General features: G+C 34.9%; 2 protein-coding genes across 5 annotated transcripts in view; both read right to left on the bottom strand.

The window, feature by feature from the left end:
• LOC100260583 (SH2 domain-containing protein A) overlaps nt 1-8938 on the bottom strand; it is a 31062-nt gene extending 22124 nt beyond the window's left edge. The window contains exons 1-2 of one of the 2 annotated variants that reach the window (XM_010645753.3): nt 8591-8938; nt 2631-2822 (exon numbers count right to left, since the gene is read on the bottom strand). In XM_010645753.3, coding sequence (XP_010644055.1) covers nt 2631-2822; nt 8591-8740 — 342 coding nt within the window. In that variant the 5' untranslated portion in view covers nt 8741-8938. The remainder of the gene's footprint in view (nt 1-2630; nt 2823-8590) is intronic. The other variant, XM_010645754.3, reaches the window with a different exon arrangement.
• A 2276-nt stretch (nt 8939-11214) lies between these two features.
• Nucleotides 11215-22472, bottom strand: LOC100255515 (mitochondrial ATP-independent inner membrane protease subunit 1a). 3 transcript variants are annotated; one of them, XM_010645752.3, is made up of 5 exons: nt 22133-22472; nt 21808-22032; nt 15557-15667; nt 13572-13633; nt 11215-11580 (listed from the first exon to the last, which is right to left on the bottom strand). In XM_010645752.3, the coding sequence occupies exons 1-4, from the start codon at nt 22298-22300 to the stop codon at nt 13595-13597; spliced, it is 543 nt and encodes a 180-aa protein (XP_010644054.1). In that variant the 5' UTR covers nt 22301-22472; the 3' UTR covers nt 11215-11580; nt 13572-13594. The 3 variants fall into 3 exon arrangements, with proteins under 3 accessions (XP_010644054.1, XP_002283744.2, XP_059591435.1); XM_002283708.5 differs by lacking the exon at nt 11215-11580 and adding an exon at nt 12167-12352 and having other exon boundaries at nt 22133-22440; XM_059735452.1 differs by lacking the exon at nt 11215-11580 and having other exon boundaries at nt 13399-13633.
• Nucleotides 22473-24418: the final 1946 nt, after the last annotated feature.

Genomic DNA, 24418 nt, shown 5'->3' with positions numbered 1-24418 from the left:
TACTTAAGAATGCAGTTCATTACAACCCTATTTTCATAGGCCTTTTAAAGATTGGGAGCTAGAGATGATGGATCCTTTTATGGAGTTCATTCATTCCATGGGAGTGTTAGAGATGAGGGTGGACAAGATGGTTTAGAGGGAAGCGAAGGAGGGGTCTTCTTCAGGCAAGTCTTATTACAATTTTTTCTACACTACAAGAGCAAATATCTTTCCTACAAGGGAGGCATGGAGTTCTAGTGCACCTGTGGGGTTCTTCTTCTTTGTTTGGGAGACTACCAGGTCAAAAATCTTTATTCTAGATCAAGGATAAGAATATAAAAAATTATGGAAATATCAATGGTTGAACTTTACAGAAATATTGGAAATATTAAAAGGAAATTCAAACAAAAAAATATCGTTGGACAAAAATTGATCAAACTCATAGAAATGTTGGGAAAAACTCCAAGAAATAATAAAATAAGCAATAACATGCATATTAAAGCCACTTTATTGAAGAAAACAATATATGTATGATAATAGTTGTGAAATTTGACAATAATTTGTATAACTTGAAAACATATTTAATGCTAAAATGATGATTTATCTAATCTAAAAATATTCAAGGACATAAAAGAAATAATAAATAAGTATAATTACTTATATTTAAAAATATTTAGAATTTTATTTAAAACTTTATATTCTCGCCATATTTAATTACTACACAAAAGATATAAAAAAGACTTCTTAGAAAAATTATTATGATGGTTTTATATTTTTAACAATCAATTAAATCACATTTGAAAATAAGATAATTAAAATTAATTTATTTACCAAAGTTTTATTTTGATATTTAATTTTATGCATTAATATATTATAGTGTTAGGCTAAAGTTCTATTTTAATAATTAATTTTGTGCATAGATATTTACTTAAATATAGCATATGCAAGCATAAATAATAAGACAAAAGATCTAGCTTTCCCTTACTATGGCTTGGGGTTTCGGCAACAATCATTTGATAGAAATTTCCACTATAATATCCTTTCGGTACCTTTGAAACACGGAAATTTTGTGAAAATATAGGGGAAATTTCCATAAACTTTAAACACTAGTCTACATCAGTTGATGAAGAGAGAGTGATCCTTAATTAACAAATGCAATTTATGTAAGATGGCAAAGGAGATGACAAACCACATCATTATTCTTTGTGACAAAGCAAATTTGTTATAAGATCTTTTACTCACATTTTTTGGGTTTCAATAGGTTCTTCTCTAGACAAATAAAGATCTCCTTCTGAATTGGCATGTGAAAGACTTGGATAAAAGGAGGTGAAAGGTGTGGAGATTCGCTCAGAGGTTGAAAGACGTCTTTTTCAAGTCATCATTACAATGGCCTAGAGATCCTATAGGGTTGGATTCTTGCTCTTTGTTGGACCTTTATTATTTTATCAGCGAAGGTTATTTTCTTGTCTTTATATTTATTTTCTTCTTAGACAAGAGCTTTCATCATACCTCTTGTGCTTACGGGTTATGCCCCTTTTTGCAAGATTCTTTTGAAAAAAAAAAAAATAGCATTGTGATTTGCCTGACAACTATAAGGATAAACTTGTCACTTTTAATTAAGGAATCATTTTTGCAAACTCACATCTCTAGATGGATTTCTACCACTATGCTTCATAGGTGTTGCAGACCTATTAGAATTTGACGATAAAATGCCTTCCTGTATCCAAACATTGGAATGGGTGAAATGGAATACAACAACTATCTCATTCTATGACCCACATGTAGCCTAAAAATCATGCCAAGCCTTAAACCCAATTATAGACAGCACTATTTACATACTAATACTGTCTTAGATGAATACTGCTCTAATTCTATGTGCAATACACTTCTCAATCTTCCCTGAAGGACAAAAAATCAATCCAAAAGAATAAATAAAGATGGTATCTCCCAACCATCAATTTTCAGTATCCTCATTCTATCCCATAGGTTTACTGAGATCACACTGTATATATGCTGTCCTTGTCCCACTTACCTCTATCCCATAGGTTTACTGAGATCACACTGTATATATTCTGTCCTTGTCCCACTTACCTTAGGAGACCAACTTTGGTGCATCAACCATGATCTTTCACTAGAAAATAGCATGCACCATAGAGAAAAGCTTTACAGCCAACCCCACATACAGGCTTGTGCACACACACCCAAAAAAATTAAAAGAAAAAATAAATCTACTATTTCTATCCATGAAGGCTAACAAAGGCCATTCTGTATATATAAAGCTTCGTTTATTGGAAATCTACACCCAATTTGTGAATCATAAATCTGTATGCACTTGAGTTCATAGTTACTTAAAGAGCCGCCCCATAAAACATTTTCAGAAAGTATAGTTGCCCCTAAAATGTTATGCATCAAAGATCCAAAACATAAAGGGTGTAGCACAAGATGAACAAAATCCTAGGACCCAAGTTCAAGCAACATGGATTTAATACACCATCAGTTCAGTTAATTTATTTGTACAACTGTTGAAGAATTTAAGAAAAAACTGTTATATAATAATCTCAATTTTTATGAGAAAATTGATGACAGAAAATAAGCCTTAAACTAATCCATAGATGGATAATTGTGTGATTTGAAGGGTGTTTGTAATGTACCTCACATCCCACATGAACCCATCTCTTGAGGGGAAAGTCAACCTCTGCAGATGCAGAGGGAACTTCAGTCCATGAAGTGGAATTTCCAGGATAGAGAGCTTCTCTGTGTAGATAAAGCAATGGTAAAAGCATCATTTTTTTCTTTTCATTTAAAACAAGAAAAGGGGCACTGCCTGTGATGTCTGAATGCACCTGCAAATCCAAAAACACATGAACTTAGCCATCTTGAAATCATGGAAAAGGGAAAAACAGAAGAGATACAAAACTACAGGAAAAGTGAAAAAACAATTTATAACGATGCACCAATCTTAGTCAAGAATGAAAGAAAATATCCTTGGTGTGAAATACACCCGAGTGTTACGAAAATAAAAAGTGCATCAATCATCCCTCAAACAAAGAGAGAGAGAGAGAGAGAGAGAGAGAAGGAAGGGAGAGGAAGCGGGAGACCAAGAGAGTATAGCCTTTAGAGGTTTGAGACAAGGAGACCCCCTTTCTCCTTTCCTTTTAACTTTAGTAGCAAATGTTCTAAGTAGGTTGATGATCAGAGCAGAGGAAACTGGGCTAACTGAGGGCTTCTTGTGGGAAGGGACAAGACTAGAGTGTCTTTGCTACAGTTTGCAAATGACACCATCTTTTTCTCTAAAGCCTCTTTGGAACATCTTCAAAACCTTAAGCTTATCCTTTTGGTTTTTGGGCAAGTATCGGGATTAAAAATCAACTTAGAAAAAAGCATCATTTCAGGTATTAATACAAGGCAAGAGTTGTTGTCTAGTTTAACCTCAGTTTTTTATTGCAGAGTGTCAGAGTGGCTTTTGTCTTATTTAGGTCTTCCATTGGGAGGGAACCCAAAGACAATAGGCTTTTGGGACCCGATGGTTGAGAGAATATCGAGGAGGTTGGATGGTTAGAAAAAAGCATTTTTGTCTTTGGGAGGGAGTATTACTTTAATTCAGTCAAGTTTGTCTCACATCCCTAGCTACTTCCTCTTCCTCTTCAAAATTCCAATATCAATAGCCTCAAAGATTGAGAAGCTGTAAAGGGATTTTCTTTGGTCTAGGGCGGGGGAAGGGAAGAAAGATCATCTTATCAGATGGGATGTTGTTTGTAGGCCAAAGAAGTTGGGAGGTTTGGGTTTCGGGAAGATTTCTTTGAGAAATATTGCTCTCTTAGGGAAATGGTTTTGAAGGTTCCCTAGAAAAAGGAATGGTCTTTGGCATAAGGTTATTACAAGTATTTATGGGACACATCCTAATGGATGGGACGCCAAGATGGTGGTTAGATGGTCACACAGATGTCCTTGGAAGGCTATTGCTCAAGTTTTCCAGGATTTCTCCCCTTTCGTTCGCCTAGTGGTGGGGAATGGGGAGAGAATCCGTTTTTGGGAAGATCTTTGGTGGGGTAACCAAACTTTGTGCTCTCAATTTGCTGGTCTTTATAGAGTTATTTCTGTGAAAAACCCCACTATCTCAAATATCCTTGGCAATTTCTTTCTACTGTCTTGGAATTTTAATTTTCGTCGTAATCTTACTGATACAGAAATTGATCTCCTTCAGAAAATCATATCCTCCCTTAGTTCAATGCTTTTCTCACTTTCTTTGGCAGATTCAAGAGTTTGGTCTTTTTCATCATCAGGCTTGTTTTCAGTGAAATCTTTTTTCTTGGCCTTATCAAAAGTCTCAAATCCTATCTTGTTCCTTCCGGCCAAGTTTTTGTGGAGTTCAAAAGCTCCCTCAAAGGTTAAGGCCCTCACTTGGTTAGTAGTACATGGGAAGGTAAACACCAATGACAAGTTGTAATTGAGAAGACCCTACAAATCCCTCTGTCCTCAATGGTGCATTCTTTGCAAAGGAAATGGAGAATCGATCGACCACCTTTTTCTTCATTGTCCTGCTACCATTGGACTCTAGCACAAGCTGTTCAATCTAGCAGGGTTGGCTTGGGTCCCTCCAAGGAGTATTGTGGACACGATGGTTATTGCTTTTAAAGGTTTGGGGAATTCATTAAGAGGCAAGACACTTTGGCAAATCGCTTGCCTCACTTTGTTATGGATGGTGAGGCAAGAGAGAAACAATAGGATTTTTGAGGATAAGGGGAGAACGGAAGAGATGTTATGGGACTTGCTTCTTTTCTATTCCTCTCTTTGGGCCTCTTGTACTGCAGCTTTTAACGGAGTTCCTCTTAGTGTTTTACAACTCAACTGGACTGCGGTTTGCGTTTCAAAAGTTTGAGAGTGTTGGGGTTTTTCTTTGTATTTAGTTTTCTAAAGTTGGGTGTTTTCTCTTTTATTCAGTTTTTGTTTTTGTGGGAAAGATCTCTCATCCTTCTCTTGTTTCTTCTCCTTCTCTTGTATCTCTTCCTTCTCTTATATCTTTTCTTCTTTTAATATATTTTTCTTCGTTTCTGATCAAAAAAAAAAAAGGTATAGCCTTTATTTCAGAATCCATTAAAATGCTAACCCATTCAATTGCTGTCAACAACTAATCATGGATAAATGAAGAAAGCTATGATGAGAAGAGTAGCCTTTATATACATGATTTGGATCTTCAAAGCTATTTGTTATTCAGATTATTCTGTTATTTTTCATATCCAATAGATTTAGTCACTAAGGTTCACTATATAAAGAGTAGGGAAAAAACAAAAAACAGTTCCACTATTTACAGTTTCTTTTTTACAAGAAACAACCAGTCATTGATAAGAAATTGAAAGTAATGTGAAGGACCAGGAATCCCCCCTTAAGATACAAAACCCTAGATAAACAAAGCAAGTGGATGAATTCCCCAAAGTACAAAACAAGACCTATACCTTAATATATTGCCAAAAGAAACATACATAAGAAGGCGACTCTACTCTCTATAGATCGGAGCTTTGCTCCTAGCTTTACTATTTTAACCCTTATGATTCAGACACAATATTCCAATTGAGCTTAATGACATTGAAAGGAGTTCCCTCGCAAGTTGTAGTTGTAAAGGCCAAACAAGAAGAAGAAAAATAAATTAGGTCCCACATTTTTTTTTTTCATTTTTTTTTTTTATAAGAAAACAATGATTTCAGTGTGATGAAGTATTATGTCCAAAGAAGGACAAGCAATCCTTCCAAGAAGTACCTAATCCTCTACACAAAGAAGGATCAGCTAACGCATTTGTCATGTCATTGCCTAAGCAAGGAGTCCATGAGAATGAGCATCCCATATATGAAGAAATGTCAATAGTCTAGAACAACCACCAATCAAACTTCCGTAGTCTTCTTTCTTTCTTATTCGTTCACAATATGACAACATCAAAATCACCTTTTACTAGAAAATTGGAAAAACCCTAAGTTTTTGCTAGTAACAACCCTTCCAGAAGGGCTAGAATCTTTGTCTCAATGGCTAAACCTTAGCTTGTAGGTTTAGATAATGCTCTTTAACACTCTACCAAAATGAACTCTAATCAACCCTCCAATCCCAAATTGCCCAGGGTTGCCAAATAAACATCCATCAAAATTTAGCTTGATAAAACCTACTAATAGTGGTAGCCATTCACAAGGTTAATCCTTTGTCGATCTCGTGGTTCTACAAACAAGGTTCCAATCTAGCAAAATAAGGCTCAAATAAATGCTTGCAATTCACTAGTAGAAGCCTACAATGAAGAAGAGAAGTAAAATAAGTCCCAATGCGCTTCTGAAGTCCACCTATCCTTACTCGACTCAAACTTGTGACAAACAAACAAAAATTCTTGTGTTCCTTTCCTGCCAAATGGTCCAAATCAAAGATAGTCTAGCAATGCATCAAAGTGTCTTGCCTTGAAAAAGTCTCTCAAAACCTCTAAATGTTATAATCAATATCTCCTCCATCTTTCTAGGTGGAAACCCAATCAACTCCTGCAAGTCAAAAAAGGTTATACCATAATACCATAAACTCACCATTCTGCTTGCACATAACACACCATTTTGGGCTAAGCATTGTGTATGGTCTTTTCCATCAGAGCAAGTCATTAATATTGACCTTCTCATTTGTCAAAAGCCATGCAAAGGCCCCAAATGGATTTTGTAGTTCTCTATATATCCTCATAAATCTTTGCATTTCTTTCCTTCCATTCTATCCAAATCAAAGTGAGGTAAGCAATTTGCCACTAAATTTTGCCTCTAGTTGTACTACCTAAATCCTTAAAAGATAGTCATTAAATCACTTGTGCTTCTAGGAGGAACCTAATCGAGTCTAGCTAGTTTGAAAAGCCTATGCTATAGCCCTAAAGTCATAGGGCAATGTAAGAAAAGATGGTCAACCAATTCCCTACTCTCCGCACACATAGTGCAACAATCAAAACTAAAGGCTTTGTAAGGACTTCTCACTTGTAGCAAGTCATTGATATTAGCCTTCTTGTTGACCACTAGTCAAGCAAAGGCCTTGATCTTAGATGGGGCTTTAGATTTCCAAATGAATTTTACTGGAAAGAAATGAGCAAGATTTGAAAGGTTGGATAGGGCTAAAGAGAGATTTTACTGAAAATAGGTCTGAAGAAGATAATGACCAAGCTCTGACATCAAAGTGGATGGTGGCAAGTGCATGCAAGATAGAGAGGACATGAGCCATTCAATTAATAATTTACAGTTCCAATATTTACAATTGTTTGCATAATATTAACAATTTATATAAAAATGCATTAATAATTATTAGAAAAAAATTCTCAGCTTAAAACCTATTAATCCATCAAGGAAAACATTAATAGAGCTATACACACAAGCTCGGTTTGTAAGACTAGAAATAATAAGTTGGTCAAGCAAAACTTATCAAAAAAAAAAAGTTGGTCTAGCAAAACTTTAGAAATATAAACCGCTGACCACAAGAAAAAAGTTAAACAACTGATTCAACTTGACTTCCCATCATCAAAGCTGACCCATTAATCTTTCAATCACCACTGAAAGACCCCAATTGAACAAATGCATCTCTTATCAGGGCCAACTAGATATACAAAAATGGAGGTGATAAAGCAAATGCTAGAGGAGTGTTGCTAGGGGACCCAATTTTTACAGCAACCATTATCTGCATATCACCTCTATGGTACATTGGGCAATGCTGATACAAAAAAAGATGTTTGATGCAGCCAATGAGGAGGAGATAGAAGAGAGAACAATTGAAGACCACAATGAGGATGAAAAGGAGGTAATTAGAGGTTGAAAATGGACTGCAGAGAGATGATCTTATTATAGATAACTTCTGTTCTTACCAACCGCAAATGCCACAGATTTTAGATGCACCTAGTACCTACTAAATGCAAAACCCCCAATCATCTTACAAACTGATAATGAAAAAACATCACAAAAGCATTCCAAATGACAAATAATTTCATTAAAATGAGAGAAATCTATCCAATATATATATATATATATATATATATATATATATATATATATATATATATATATCATTAATGAGATAAACAGAGAAACAGAGAGATAACAATGGGGATTATTTACCGTATATGATTTAATATTGCAAATGATAAATCAAATTATAAAAACACATAAATGAGAATTTGACACCTTTCCAACCAATGGTATAGAGATTACATATTGCAATTGACTTCACACTTTTTGGCACCCAAAAAACTTGAAACTTATGCTATATTTTTACCCCCAATCCGCAGAAAAATATCAACAAACAGCATATAATAACCACACAAACAGAAAACAACAAATTTGACAAATGGGTATTTTGCTTCAATTGATTAACAAAGATAATTACAGACTCAGTGAACTTCAGACACACTGTGGAACCTTAAAAAAACTGAAACTTGTCCCAGTTTCCACAACCAACCCACAAAAGAAGATCCAACAACCATACCCAGAACACCCACGACAAGCACACCAAAACCTCAAGAACACCAAAAAAGAAGGGGATAAACGGGCATCGTACACAACAATGAAATTGACAGGAAAATAGAAAAGCAACCAAGAAAACAAGAAACGGGGTAGTTTAAGACCTGTCCGATTATTGTAGCAGGAAATGGAGTGGAGTTCATGAGGTAAACCCAAAAGCAGAGGGAGAAAGATGAATCTTCAACACCGATTTGCAATCTGAGATCCTTGAGTAAAGAATAGTCGTGGGCGTCTTCTGATACATTTTCAGCCATGATTACTGGCTTCTGATAACTGGGTTTTCTGGGCTTTTGTCAGTGCCTTGTCTTCCCTGCTCGTCTCTACTCTCTTTACTCTCCTGCTCTGTGTATAAATACAGGGACTCTTCTTTGAAAACCCCTCTTCCGACTTCCGAGCGCGTCTTTCTCTGTATTGTGACGGCTGTTAATTAACGGTTGGTGTTGAATGTTTTTGGAAATGGGCAAACATCCTCTGTTTCGCGCTATACAAGAAAACCATCACTAATCCATAATTTCTTTTTTTATATCTTAATAGCTTTTCCACATGTTGTCAAAAAATAATTCTTAATCATTTTTAAAAATAAAATTTTATTTAAGAACTGAAGTATAGAAAACAATTTTACAATACAAAAATATCTAAAATATTATTTATCATTTTAAATTATTGCTTAGTTACTATAAAAAAATTAACTGAAAATACCCTAAATTTATTTTAAACAATAGCCCATTTTTATAACAAACTATATATAATGTTTTTGTGAAAAGTCTTGTAAATATATTTTCAAATTAAAAAAAAAAGTGTTTTTAAAAATAATTATGGAACATGAGCTATCTTAATAAACAATTTTTAAAAATATTTATAATAACAAAATCTATTTGAAAATTCAAATATAAAAAATAATTTTAAAACTTTTTCTCCATAAAATATTATACATTTGTATATAATATAGAAATTCTTAATTTTTTTTCGATTATTTTTTTAAATATTTTATAAAATATTTAAATTAATTGTAAAAAATAACCTAATTTCAAAATTATTTTCAATTAAGAATTTCCTTTTCTTTTAACTTTTTTCTATTTTCTATTTTATGTCCTTGCAACTTTATTTTATTTCGTGTGTTTTAACTAAATACTTAGCTAAATGTAAACAAATTAAGATAAGCTTGTAATGGTTATTGGTAAAAGACTAAAAGCTTACAAATTATGTTTATATGGGAGAGTAGGAAAATTCACTAAAATTAAGTATGGGTTTTCAAAATTTATGGAGAGTACTCAACCCAATCCAAGTTCATAAATTTCTAAATTCATGTCAATAATGCATTTGCATTTGAGTGCAATACTTGGGAGCTTGATTTTCAAAATTAGTTTTAAAACGCTCTTAAGTTATTTGCAAAAACTTCTTTTACAATTTTGATTACAATAAAATAGGTATAAATTTAGCTTAGTACTTAAATTAAAGAGCAAATGAACTATATTTATTATTAATATAAAAAAAAAATCAAAACTTATAGCAGACCTATTATGCTATTGTAAATGACTCATTTAAATGAAAAAACATTTATCTCACTTAGTTTTATTTAATTTTTCTTTTTCCTTTTTAATAGAGGAAAGTACTTCAAAAGCATTTTTTGATGATTACATACATAACAAAATTGTTATTTTTGGAAAAAAAAAAAAAAGTCCCGTTACTCATTAATCCAAAAGTCATTAGATAATTTTTTGGATTTTTTAAAAACTTTGTCAAATATCCCATTTTTATAAGAAGTATATTTTAAAATATTGTAAAATACTTTTAATCTTCTAATAAAAATTTTATTTGAAACTTTGAAGTATTCTTTTCAAAGAAGTACCATTTAAAAACTAATAAAAGATTAAAAAATGAATAATTGTCTATGACGTATAATTATGTATATAATGTTTTTGGTTAACTCAGTTGGTCTATGGTGAACTAGTTATATTATCCATAATTATGTAATAATAACATTAAAAACAAAAACAAATGAAAAGAAAAAAAAAAAAAAAAATATATATATATATATATATATATATATATATATATATATATATATATATTGTAAAAAAAAATTGTCATTTTTTTTAGAATAGTTGGGAAAAAAATATCTTATTTAACTATATAGTTCTTTTCCATTTTTTTCATAAACCATCAAATAAAAAATTATAATTTTTTTTTACGTTATTTATGTCCTTGTATTTTTCTCTCTCTACTTTCTTTGCCAAGCAAACACATCCGAAAGTAAGTTTCACTCCATGACTAAAATAGCTTGATTTGCAAATAAAAGCACCCAAAATATGAAAATACACCGATCCATAAAAGATAAAATGGCAAAGCACCAATGAGCCCAGTTTCATCTTTTGTGGAAATGCAAATCCATATCTTGTTCAATCCAAACTTAAAAACCATTTAACTATTTAATCCAGACTAGAAAGTCTGGTGAGATGTATTCCAATAAAAACAAAATTTTAAAATATAATTATTTTTTCTTATTTCAACTAAAAATAGTAAAATGAAAAATAATTACCATTTTTTATTAGAAGAGCAAAACACTATATATTAACAAAGAGGGCACTACAGCTGTTTATTTTAAGGCATCTATTTTTACAAAAACCTTACCCCAAATACAGACTGATAGAAAACTTTCAATCCAAACAGAACCTGATCTTGAAAATTAATTACTCAGACCTACTCAAATGTCAAGCTAGGTCCAGGATGAGCCCCACTATTAGTATTTGAAATTTTATATAATGCATTAAGCTGATTGTTTTTGTTGCTGTTTATCTTGTTAAATTGTTATAATATGCTAATATCTGAGCTGGAAACTTGTTACAAACCATCACCATGCTCATGATATGTAGCTTTCTTGTATTCTCCGCAATTTAGATCAGAAATAAAAGAAAGTTCTTCTTGCAGGGTTTTTTTTTTCCCCTGATATAATGTTAAACATGGGTACCTTTACTTTTTGACTCCGCATCTACATTGTTTAGTAAGGTAGCAATTTGGGTAAATCCAATCCATCCAACCTCCAAGTTGGTGTGTTCAACATGTTAATTTTGGACATGGTTAGGGAAACACCAACCTGAAAATATTAATTAACATAGGTTAAAGTTACAGGTAATTCAACCAAGCCCAAACTCAAACATTATTATTTATATTCAATTATATTATATATTTTTTATTCAAATATTAAGAACATAAAAAGGATAAGAAATAAATAAAACTTTTCTCACTTTTTATCATTTTTTAATTATTAAAATACATTTGATAATAAAAATTTAAGTTTATGTACATCTATTTATGTTAAATTAGTAGTTAATATTATATTTTATCACTTTGATAGATTTAGCTTTTCACATGTTGTTTGTAACATGACATATTTTAGTCACTCTAAAATGACCATGGTTTTGGTGTGAATTAAAAATTCTCAATCCGACCTTGGGTTAAGTTTGACATGAGTTTGAACATATTGATATATAGGTTTGTTGTTGGATAACCTTTTAATCTACCAAACCCGTCCAAGTTATAGCCTATTGACGAGTGTTGAGAGAGAAATGGTAGGTAATAGCACTTCCCCAATCTTACAGCATTATATTCTCCCTTTCTTTTTTGTCTTAAACAGAAAGTCACAATCGAGTATTATGGTTATATTCAACTTTGGGGCCAAATACACGAGACAAACAGGATTCGAATTCGTTTTCATCATCATGTTTGACATGGAAGATAATTGAAATGAAAGTTCTTTTACCATTACAACCCTACTTCAATTATAACATCCCACCAAAGGCTTCATTCAGCCATACCATTATCCACTGAACTTGAAGACTACTGCAAGCTGATGGAAGACATCCCTTCTACAAAATCAAACAACCAGCTTTGGAAACTTTTTTTTGTTTTGTTCTAAGACACAATTAGCTTGGGTTCCGAGAGTAACTAAAAACAATGTTGAGGCATAGATAGTCAAGCCAATGCAAGGATCTGAGGTTATAAGCTTTAAGATTACCGATCACCGCACTCTAATTTTTTATTTTTTTCCTCCACTTGTTGTTTACACTTCAGTCAAGATAAAAATGGCCCTAATTTTTTAATCACTGTAGTAGGAGTTCAGGGAAGAAAAAGAGAAGAAGATGGTAAAATTGGAAAAATTAAAGGAATGAGACAGTTGATGTCCATTTCTTCAAACATTCTCAATACACTAGTCTATGAAGGTTGATATCCGGGGTTTTATATGCAATCTTTGATATTCAAGCAAGCTTTACCCATAGATAATCCTAGATATATTGAATTTCAACATCTGCTGTAATTGGTTTGTACCCTGCTTAACAGGATAAGACAACTTAAGTGGAACACATTGACATTGAAATATTCACATGCAAGTTTTGTGACGATTTAGAAGTGGAGGATGGGGAAATCCTCCACATCATGGCATGCAAACCACCATGCACTAATATAACAAAATTTTCAAAAACAAAACTTTTAAAAATGGTAAAAAAATGTCATGAATGAAAAAGAAAAATCTATGCACCCAAAAAAGCAAACACATACAAAAGTTGGTAAAATAACTAATGACCATAAACCCACATAGCCTTTATTGTTTCAAGCCCTTTGTAGAATATCAATACGTGTCAGTTCTAGGATTAAGTCCATTATTCTGATTAGCATGGAGAATAGAGGTTATGCAGCAGAGGGAGACTCAGTTGTAAATTGTTTTCTATGTGAAGCAGGGGAGGATGAGCTTGCCATTATGCCCTACCTTATGAGGGAGATTAAAGATCTCATAAAAGTGGTGGAAAGGTATGCTGGATCAAAGAGCTTCTTATAAAAGTCTCACCCAGTGACACTTCAATCTTGAGGGGATGAAGCAAACGAGGAACAGTTACAAAAAAATTACAAAAGCTCATAATCAAATCCACAAAGCACAAACATTTTTATGAATAAATCTAGCAGGCTTTTTCTGTAAGCATTCTATATAGGATAAATGCATCACACTATAATGGATTAAAAAAAAAAAACATACATTGTACAATGGTTAGATTTAGGGGAAAAAATGGTTCAAAAGTACCAATTATATACCTTAAACTAAATCTTCACCATTCTCATTGCCTCAATGATCCAAAGCCGTTAAGTGGCCATACCTACAAGCAAAAGGACAACTTTGATCACGATTTACAAAGAACTTAGAGCCAACAATGAAAAATCTATAGTAGATTCCAGATGATTAACATGCCAAGCAAATACCGATGAAAGGGGAAATTTTGTGAGTTGCAGTTTGCAGTTGATAACTGCATGAAATAGTATCAATAACCTAGATCTTAAAGTCGTGGTTCAATAATAAGCGCATTTGTGTATTGGCAATTCTGGGTCAAAATTCCCATTGTGTTTCTTAGCTCATACTTTTCAAATCCTCTCTTGGACACTTTCCTTTTCCAAATTGTTCGTGTTTCAAGATGGTTAGAGGAAATGGTAAGTGCTTTTGAGGGGTTGAATGATGGCAAACATTGATCAACCATGTTTAAACTCTTATCATTTTATTGAAACATGGCGCGACTGCTTAAGGAGTGTAAAACATTGTGTTTAAATCATTTGGATTGATTTCTAATTGATTGAACTTAAGAGTAATAGTTTTTGTTGTACCCAATTCTTTTTTTTCTTGTCTGATCAATCAGGCTTCAATCACATCTGCATGTCTTCAGCTTTTTTCAAACAAATCTCAACTGTTTGATGGGTTTTAAAACCCTAATATTTAAGTCTTCTTTCTAGATGAGTAGAGGCGGCTGTTAGAACTGAGAAAACCCTCTTTAAGCTTCAAGTTTCTTATCTATTTTAGGGGTGTTTGGTTTGAAAGAAAATTTTATGGGTTTTGAGTTGAAAATCATTTTTTGAGTGAGAAAATTTCTTTCAAAATGAGTTGATTCAGTGTGTTCTTCATCCTTACTCTCATATTCAACATTTTGGGGTAAAACCAAAATTTCTTCTTGTGTGGATTCAAGAACAGGTCGAGATCAAGCTTGATGTGGATTTCAAGTGTGCTCCAAAAGAAAAAAAGTGAGTAGTTGAAGTTTGAAGGTTCTATCAAGTGGTCTGAGAGAGGATTAAAGGCTTGGGCTAGGTAAATCCTTGTACTCAGTTAATTTTCTTCATAGTGGATTATTTGATCGCTTGAGGCCCATGGTTTTTTATCTCTTTAGAGGTTTTCCTTGTTAGAATATTGGTGTCATTGTCTCTCTATTCTATCTCATCTTTTGATTAATTTTTTATTGGCTTATGAAATCTCCATTGATTTATTTTGTTGAGAGATTGAGGTTATGAGCTGAAATTGGATCATTTAAGCTTTAAAAGACGATGAAATATTTTTATTTTGGTTTTGATGTTAATGGACATGTGAAAATGTGAATTTGAGTTGATGAAATGTTTTATATATATCTTGGTTAGAGAATGTTGACCCATTTGCATGTAAATTGCATTGATTATTTTGTTGGGAGTGTTGGTGCATCCATATTGCTTGTGTGCTTTGCTTGCTTATTCGAAGGATTGAATGAGAAAGAGAAAACAATTGAAAAATCAGGGGAGTGTGTAGCATTTGTGGGTACTATCTCAAATTGTTTTTAAAACACATATTCACCCCCCTCGCGGTGTTATCCATAGGTGAGATTCATCTTCACTACCCTTAACAAAATTATATATTATAATTAATTCTTAAAACCCAAAACAAACCTATTCCATTCATTTGATTTCATTCCAGCTTCTAAACTAACAAGAGTCTCTTGTTTTATACATATTATGAACTTTTGCTGATGTTCATGAAAGGGCTGGCAATGAATTTAAAAGAAAGTAAAAAATCAAGAAATTCAAAGACCTAATGTGTAAATTAACTTTAGATTTAGGACTAGGGCCTCTATCATCCTATATTCCTATTGAACCCAATAAGCAGAGAGGACTAACTGCATAACACTTGCAACTTTCATCATGTTAAGGATAAATCTGTATTAAAATGGTGAGCAGTAACTACTTCCAATTAAAAACTATAACAGCCACATTTTCAAAGAAAAGATACTTACCCTGAAGAAAACTTTGCCTTGAATAAGGCCGTAGGGAACAGGCCCAAAATTCCGTGAATCATGAGAAGCATAAATATTATCCCCCTGAATCCAGACATGCCCCTTTGGAATCTATTCATCCAGAGTCAAAAACAAGAATAAATCATTTTAGAATCAAAAAGCTTATAATGATCTAAATGTTCAAAATGTAACATAAACAGAAAGCATGATAATTGTTATTCTTCTAAAATATAAAGAATAATATATACAATGTTAGAGAAGTGCTTTAAAAGGTTATTGTCTTCTTAATTCTTATTTAAATAAAAGTCGGCATCGTAGGAAATTTTTTTCTGTGGCTGGATTGCTTATTGCTGTCTTAAAAAGTAGGTAGTACTAGAGTAGTTATTGCACTTTGATCAGTTGGAATATCCACAAACATTGGTTAAAAACACATATAAGAACTATTACAGAAAATGTGCTTTGCTAGTCATATCATTTAACACTTGCCAAGTTTCTCTGAAGCACTTTCAACATTTTAAACATTACCACCAAAAAATTCCCCAGTTTTCTTTTTTTTTTTCCTGTTTTGTTTTGTTGAAAAGAAAACAGAGAAATCTATTAAAAGAGCAGCAATGAAATGGGGAGTACCCTATATATATAGGAAGTATGCACAAAAATCAAAACAAAAAATACTAGTAGGCATTTACAGAAAAAACAGCCGCAAAACCAAACTATCTGCAACTAAGACTATCTATGAAGGCCATAATCCAGATATTTTCCATTTCTAATGAAACTTTGAACCAATCAAAGGGGGATTTAATGAAGCACTCCTTCAACCTCTGATCTGCAAGCTCTTCTCCATGAAAGATTTTGTGGTTTCGCTCTTTCCATATACACCAGAACAAGCATAGGGACGCCATTTGCCAAACATGGCAACTCTTCTTAGCCAATCCCTTGAACTTCTACTTGAGGAGCAGATTCCTTACTGACCAAAAATTGATTAAAAGAAATGACCATAGCACCTTTGTCCTCGCACAATGAATCTAAATGTGGTCAGCAGACTCTTCAGATTCTTTGCAAAGACTACATCTATTAACCATCGTCCACCTCCTCATCATTAACAAGTCTATAGTTGAGGTCCTACCCCACACTGCTTCCCAGTTGGAGACATGCTTCCTAGATAAGATGCATTTGTCACAAATCGCAATCCCAAAAAGCTAAAAAGGGCTTGATTTGACATGAATCATCAATCTTCAGGGTTTTGATAATTTGTTTGGTTCGTAACATATGGATTCTCATCCTACTGCAAATCCTTCATTCAACTTATATAAGGGGTAACATGGGCCAGAGTGCAGCCATTGTAAGGGGGGAAAAGTTATTACAAGCATAATGGCACCTTGTTAGGGGTTTTCATGACTATGGAAGATTCGTAAAGAGTTTGAATGCATGCTACTTTTCTGGTGTTGATTCCTAAGAAGGGGGGGGCGCGGGGGCGCGGCGCGGGCGCGGCTGCTGAAGATCTTAGGGACTTTAAGCCCATAAGCTCAGTGAGTAGCCTTGACAAGTTGTTAGTTAAGTGTTAGCCAATAGACTCAAGAAGGTGGTGGGTAAGGTAATATCCTAATCTCAAAATGCTTGTGTAGGGGAGGCAAATTCTAGATGCTTCTTTGATAGCTAATGAGGACATTGATTCGCTTTTGAAATGTAAGATAATTTGCAAACTTGATATAGAGAAAGCGTCTAATCATGTCAATTGGAGCTTCTTACTCATGTTGCTAAGAAAGATGGGTTTTGGTGATAGGTGGATCAATTGGATCAAGTGGTGCATTTCTACCGTAAGCTTCTTTGTCTTGTTAATGGTTCTTCTTCAAGCTTTATTCAGAGCTCTAAGGGGTCAAAACAAGGGGAACCTCTTTCTTCTTATCTGTTTATGATTGTCATGGAGGCCCACAGTTGCTTGCTAAAAAGGGCCAAGGTTGGTGGTTTTCCACTGAGGTGGTAGGTGAGAGGAAGGGGACGAGGGGGGGTGGATATTTCTCATTTACTGTTTGCTGATAATATGTTAGTGTTCTATGAGCCTTCCTTAGACCAATTGACTTACTTGATTTGGGTGCTTATGCGATTTGAGGTCATATTAGGGTTGAGAGTTAATTTGGAAAAAAACAAGCTAATGCCAGTGAGAAGGGTGGAGAATATAAGGGAGTTGGCTCACAAGTTTGGATGCAAGGTTGGGGCACTCCCATCCACTTATTTAGGCCTCCCTTTGGGTGTTCCTTCTAATTCTATAGTAGTTTGGGACGGTGTGGATGAGAGGTTTTGGAAAAAACTGACTCTTTGGAAAAGACAGTATATTTCTAAGGGAGGGAAACTTACCCTAATTTGTAGCACTTTGTCTAGCTTTGCTATTTATTTTATGTCCTTATTTTGCATGGCAAGATCGGTTGGGTTGAGATTGGAGCAAATTCAAAGAGACTTTCTTAAGGAATGAGGGGCCCTTGAGAGGAAACTTCACTTGGTTAGTTGGTTTATTGTTTGCTTAGACAAAAGTAAAGGTGGATTGGGGGTTAGGAATCTCTTACTGCTCAATAGATCTCTTCTATGCAAATGGAATTGGCATTTTGCTAAGGAGAAGGGGGCCTTTTAAAGGCAAGTTATCAGCAGAAAATATGAGGAGGAGGAAAGAGGGTGGCACTCTCATGAAGTGAGGGAAGCATACAGGGTAGGGTTATGGAAAGTCATCAAGAATGAGGAAGACTTGTTAAGCTACAATGTTGTCTTTTTGGTGGGGAAATGGTAGGAGGGTGAGGTTTTGGAAGGACAAGTGGTGTGGTGATGAGCCTTTGTGCATCTCTTTTCCTTCCTTATTTGTTGTAGCTTCCTCCAAAGAGGCATGGGTGGAGGAGGTTTGGAATCATTCATTTGAGGAAGGATGTTGGGCCCCTCGCTTCACTAAGCAAATCAACGATTAGGAGATGGAAACCATGGAGTGCATCCTTTTGAGACTGCATGGGAGGATGGTGTCTAGGGATAGGGATGATGAAATTTTGTGGACCACGTCTAAGAATGAAGCTTTCTCTGTCAAGACCTTGTACAAGGTGTTGGAACTAGTAAGGCAGGGCGTTTTCCCAACAAGTGTGATTTGAAATCCGTGGGTGTCACTGAGGATGGTCTTATTTGTTTGGGAGGCTACTTGGAGGAAGGTTCTAACTTTAAAGCACATTCAGAGGAGAGAGTGGTCCTTGGCGAATAGATGCTTCCCATGCCTCAAGGAGGAAGAATCCGTTGATCACATTCTCCTTCATTGTAATAGAATAAGAGTTTTATAGTATCTTCTGTTCTCTCTTTTTGGTGTGTCATGGGTGCTCCACTCCTTGGTTAGAGAGGCTTTGTTTCGGTGACATGGTTTTTTCGTGGGTAAGAAAAGGAAAAAAGCGTGGTGGATTGCTCCTTTATGCCTTTTTTGGACTGTTTGAAAATAAAGAAATAGTAGGGCGTTTGACAATAAGGGGCGGTCAATTCAAGGGTTGAAATTCTCCTTCTTTTGTAATCTTGGGGCTTGGTGTAAGTTGTACATAGTTCCTAGTCCTCTATCCTTTGTAGACTTTGTGAGTGGTTGGGTTTGGGCTAAGGGGGTTGCTGATGGTGTTCCTCTTTGTTTTTGTGTTGTCTTGAGGTGTTTCTTTGTATATGTCCTATGTACTTTAAAACACTTTTTTTTTTACCTTTCTTTTTTATAAAATGTTTCTGATAACCTATCAAAAAAAAATTAAAATAAAAAATAATGGCACCTTGATTAGACAAGAGTTGCTACCAGCATTGATATTTGAAAGTTTATGCAACTATCATGGATCATAATTGAAGTTTGCAAGTTAAAAAATAAGAGCTTGTCTTTTCCTATACTAATGATATTTGGAAGTTCAGGCAACTATTATGGATCAGCATCAAAGTATTGTAGTTGTTAAAACTTCACAGTCAGAAGGCCTTTAAGATGTACTGAATAGCATACACTAGCCACAAACCAGAATTATCTCTCAACAATCCAACGAATCCTAGTACCAGATTTGTGGATGAATGTGCTCGTTTACGTAATCTATGGATCTCACAGACCGTTTAGGTAAAGGGGAAGGTGTTGTTGGTGCCTTAGGCACCCTCATTGTATAACATGGGTATGGCTCCTTTTGTTGAGCACTTTTTACAATAAAATTCTTGTTGCCTATCAAAAAATAAAATAAATAAATACAAATTGGATGTTGAAAGTTCAACAATGATTTGAGTGTGATAAAGAACAGCTACAAGCTCCTGGATTAGAAGTAGCGAACATCTAAAATGATGAAAAACTATAAAAATTGACATTATAACGTTGCTATAAGCTATCTTCTTGATTTCCCATAATTGTGGCACATGTTTCAATTCACACAACCTCATATTATTGAGGAACACAAATCCATTTCAACAGTAAAATTTGAGCTCCCAAAACATAACTGCCTAACTACACCTCTGATTAAAGTTAGCACATCTGATTAAGTGAGATTGAAGAGAAAAAAGGAAAAAGGAAATTTAGAGAGGCACAAATAAACCATTTTCAAATGAGTTTGGACTTCAAACTTAGAAGGTTGTTCCACATATGGGTTCCTTCTCAACCAATAATATGGCTAGCACTTTGTCTATAACCAGAACCCATGACAACGGTTATCCACATAGCCTTCTCCTAAAGGAGGAATGCTATTCGAGTATTGAGCTTCCCAATTTGCCTCTTCAACTGCATTAATGGACCCAATTTTGCAAAATTTTCGTCACATGTCATTAAGTTTGAAAAAAGAAAAACCAGCCAAGCATTTCAGCAAAGAAAACAAAAAATGATTTGTGCTGCAAACAACTTCTCCAATTTGCTTATCTGATATACTCATTGACATAACATGTAATCCATTGCACAATCAGGGACATCTACCTAATTTTTCCTTAAAACACTATACACAAACCATTTGGGCATCATTCATTTTGTGAATGTCTGTGTTGGCAATTCTAGATCAAAATTCCATTGTGAACTCCTAGTTCAAATACTTCAAATCTTCGTTTAGACTCTTATCATATTGAAGATCAATGCTCTTGAAAGTGGCTAGAGGTTGTGAGAAAATAAAAGGATCAGTGCAAAATTGTGGATGGGTGCCAACTTTAAAATCAACGATTATCCAGAAAGTTTCTAACTAATTAATGGATCAATCGAGCTTCGATCACAGCATACAAATTTTACATTTTTCTGAAATGATTGGGATCATTAGATGGAATTATACTCTACCAATTAAGCCATTCTTTTTCCAAATAGGGTTTAAGAAGAGAGAGCAATCTTGAGAGTGTTCTCGAGCTTCAAATTTGTTCTAGGCTCAGGTTGTCTGAACATTATCCTAGCCCAATCTAAATTGAGCTCGGGTTGAAAAAACTCAACACAAGCCCAACCCTAGTATTAAAAATGATCGCCCAAACTCGCCCAAATGCCAGGTTGGGTTAAGCCCGTCTGCCCAAATTGCACCCCTAGTAAAATCTCATACTCATTGTCTTTTATTATATTGGATTTTGTAATCATTGGGGGCCCATGGTTTTTATTTCTTCAGATATTTGACTTTCATCAATATATCTTTGTGTCGTTTCCAATCAAAAAAAAAAAATTGACTTTCATCCCTCTCTATACTATCTCAATTTCATTTTATTCTAACTGAATATCATAACTGTGATTATTGATTAATTTGCTATCACTGGGAGAGTATTGAAATAGTAAAATTTGCATTAGAGTACGTTGTGTGATTGAGAATGAAAACTAGATGGAATCGCTATTATATTGGGAGATTGTTGAATTTATTTGCATGTGACTAGCATATTTTAATTATTGGGGGAGTGTTGCAGCATTCATTAATGCTCGTGTTGCATGTGGAAAAAAAATCAGAGGATGACAAAACTTGAGGATAAAATTTTTCAAATCACCTATTCATCCTCTATAGGTGCTAATCCATAAATAAGATTTACCTTCACATTTGAAACTTCGTCATAATCATGGGCCTGTGCTTAAATTCACTACTCAGTTGATTCCACACAAACAAGTGTCAACCCAACACACCCAAAAGCTTTATGTGAGATTCAAATTACATAATAGTCCATCGAGGCTTAAACTCTTGGACAATTTAGTAGCAGATATTCTTGGCGATGGAAATCACTGTTCAAGTCTCCATGATCATTTAATAAAAATGCAAAAACCAAAAAATGAAATTCAAGGTGCATACCACGACGGATTGACATCTGTTACTGTTCTTGGGATCGATCATGAAAGTGACCCTATCACCTTCCATTCCCAAAATGCGCTTGCTCACAGTCTTTCTAGGGTTTTCAGGTGATCGAACCAGAACTACGTCTCCCGGTCGCACCTTCCCCATCCGCACCGTCAGGTTCTCTACCAACAGCACGTCACCCGTCAGATTGAACGTCGGGAGCATGCTCGGACCGTACACCTGCAAGCACAGGGATTAAACTCAGTTTGCAGCTGGATGGAGTATTGAATTGGAAGAGAAAAGAGGAAGGAGAAGGAGGAGGAGGGGATTGAGTGCGGACGAGAGTAGGGGTACAAATGTAGGTGTTGGTGACGTGGAGGATGCAGAGGAACTTGGCGAGAATGGCTGTTCGTTCGGCTGCTTCTCTTGCTAGCGTCCTCCATTGGCTTAGCTTGCTCAGAGCTCCCATGTCTTCCTCTCCTTTCCCTCCGAAACGCCGACATTTCATCCCCGGAGGCCTGATTTTGGGATAACCGAACCGCGACCCGGGTCAAGGGGCTAATCATCCGGGCAATTTAGGCCCAATAGGCAGCTTCCGCCCGCCCATTCAGCCAAGCCCTACCCCTACGGGCTGAGGGTGGTGAGCTACAACTTGGATGAGGTGGAAAGATTAGAAGGCTGATTCGACTAAATCCACCTATCAATATATCCAACTCGAAATTACCAAACAAAAAGTTTAGAAGGAAGGCTTTTAATAAGTAAAATAATTATTTTAAATATATAAAGCATAAACCATATTTTATAATAAGAATTTAAAAGTTAAATATGTTTCGAAAATCATGAAATATATCTTTAATAATTGATTTACCATATGTTATAATCTCTAAGTTTCAATATTCAAAGATGCTTTAAAAATTAAACAAAAAAAAATTATAAATTTATTGATGAGCGTGGTTAAAAAAGTGAGAAGGGATGAAGTTCTTTCCGGATTGTTTTATATTTTTCATATTTTTAACAAAATAATATTAATATACATAAAATAATTAACAAAATAATGAATAAATAACAATGGATAGCCTTGAAACACCAAATTTAATATTTTCAAATTCTGCATTTTCTAAGGTAAGTCCAATATAACCTATGCAATCCCTATCCATACTAATATAAATCTTAAGTTGGACAAATTACCTGCTCAAGTTACATTATTATTTTGTACACTAAAATATATCTATTTCTATTATAATGGTAATATTATGAAAATTATTGAAAATTCTAACTAAATATTCTAAAAAATATAGAAATATTTACTTAAACAAGGCAAAAAAAAACCAATAAATATCATTGTTTATTGCAATCAGATAAATTATTGAACTAGAAAGTTATTAATAAGGGCCTATTAAATAAAGAGTTCAAAGAGCAAAAAGCCGGGAGAAAGAGTTGGCCGATTTCAATAAAATGGGTTGAAGAAAAAGGGAGTCCTTTCTCTCTAATCGAACTGTTCAATTTGATAGTCATTTCAACTGATGGGTGTTGATACCTCGCTCTCTTGGGCTTCCACGTAGTTGCCAAATGGATGGAGACGCGATCTCAACACACAAAGGTTCTTGATTCAGCCGTTATACCTGCAAAAAGGCATCCGGACAGGGTGTCCGGATGCACCCTCCGATGGTTTTGTTAGCCATGGCTAGAAAGGGAGATATAAACCAGTTGACCTTTTACTAGGTCTCACTTTCTTACCTTCTTCTTCATGCGAAGGTTCATATATAGTGTCAGGAGTACTGTTCCTCTCATTAATGGCGAGGAGATATTTTATGTTTGTCATGATGACATTCGGAGGCAGCATGGTCATCGCCATCCTACTGGCGGTTGTCAGAAACCGTGGTAGGTGATGCTGCTGTGTAGAGGTCGTGGGAAGTGACTTGTTGTCACCTCAACCCGTCTTTTCACTCTGCAGGTGATGGGACGTGGGCCATGGCTGGTTGTTGTGATAGCGTGTAAGACTCGCTATACTTTGGTCAATGGTCCGGACCATTGTATCCGGACGGCCTATGTTGATCATCCGGATGTATTGTGTAAATCGTCCGGATGATATGCTTATAAGTGCCGTTTGATCTTCCTTGAGGTAGTCCTTGATCATCCGGATGTATTGTGTAAGTCGTCCGGATGATGTGCTTATAAGTGTTGTTCAATCTTCCTTGAGGTAGTCCGGAAAAGCGTGTCATGTGTGCTTTATGAGAAGGTCCGGATGAAGATGACCCGAATGACAATGCGTGCCACATGTCACTGTAAGATGCGTGCCACGTGTCTCGGAGGGAGGGGTCCCTACAATGCCCCCCTTTTTAACTTGCCTATTTTGCCCGAGCAAAAATGGGCGGGTTAAAAATAATTGGTTTTTTTGAAACCGAAATCGACTTTTTGTCTGGTTAGGCCACGTGGCGAGTGGGGGTGCGAGAGCCAAAAAGACATTTATGATGAGCCGCCGACTCTGGGTATTCCCAGGCATCATGTCGTTTCAATGATGGCGTTGTTTGGACGTTTGGCTTTCCGAGGGGATGTCCCCCTATAAATAGCATACTATGCTCACTGTTGCTTTTTTCTACTGCGTTTTTCTGAGATAGCTTTCTTC

This window comes from Vitis vinifera, chromosome 19, assembly GCF_030704535.1.
Source record: "Vitis vinifera cultivar Pinot Noir 40024 chromosome 19, ASM3070453v1".
Lineage (NCBI taxonomy): Eukaryota > Viridiplantae > Streptophyta > Magnoliopsida > Vitales > Vitaceae > Vitis > Vitis vinifera.
Note: the sequence above shows the minus strand (reverse complement) of the source record. Positions and strands in the feature narration are given on the sequence as shown.

Bases quoted from the DNA above. Each gene is read 5' to 3' on its own strand.
- LOC100255515 (XM_010645752.3), bottom strand. From the start codon at position 22,300: ATGAAATGTCGGCGTTTCGGAGGGAAAGGAGAGGAAGACATGGGAGCT. The intron at 22,033-22,132 runs GTCCGCACTCAA...CTGTGCTTGCAG, and splicing joins ACATTTGTACCCCTACTCTC to GTGTACGGTCCGAGCATGCT. The intron at 15,668-21,807 runs GTATGCACCTTG...CTGGATGAATAG, and splicing joins ACAGATGTCAATCCGTCGTG to ATTCCAAAGGGGCATGTCTG.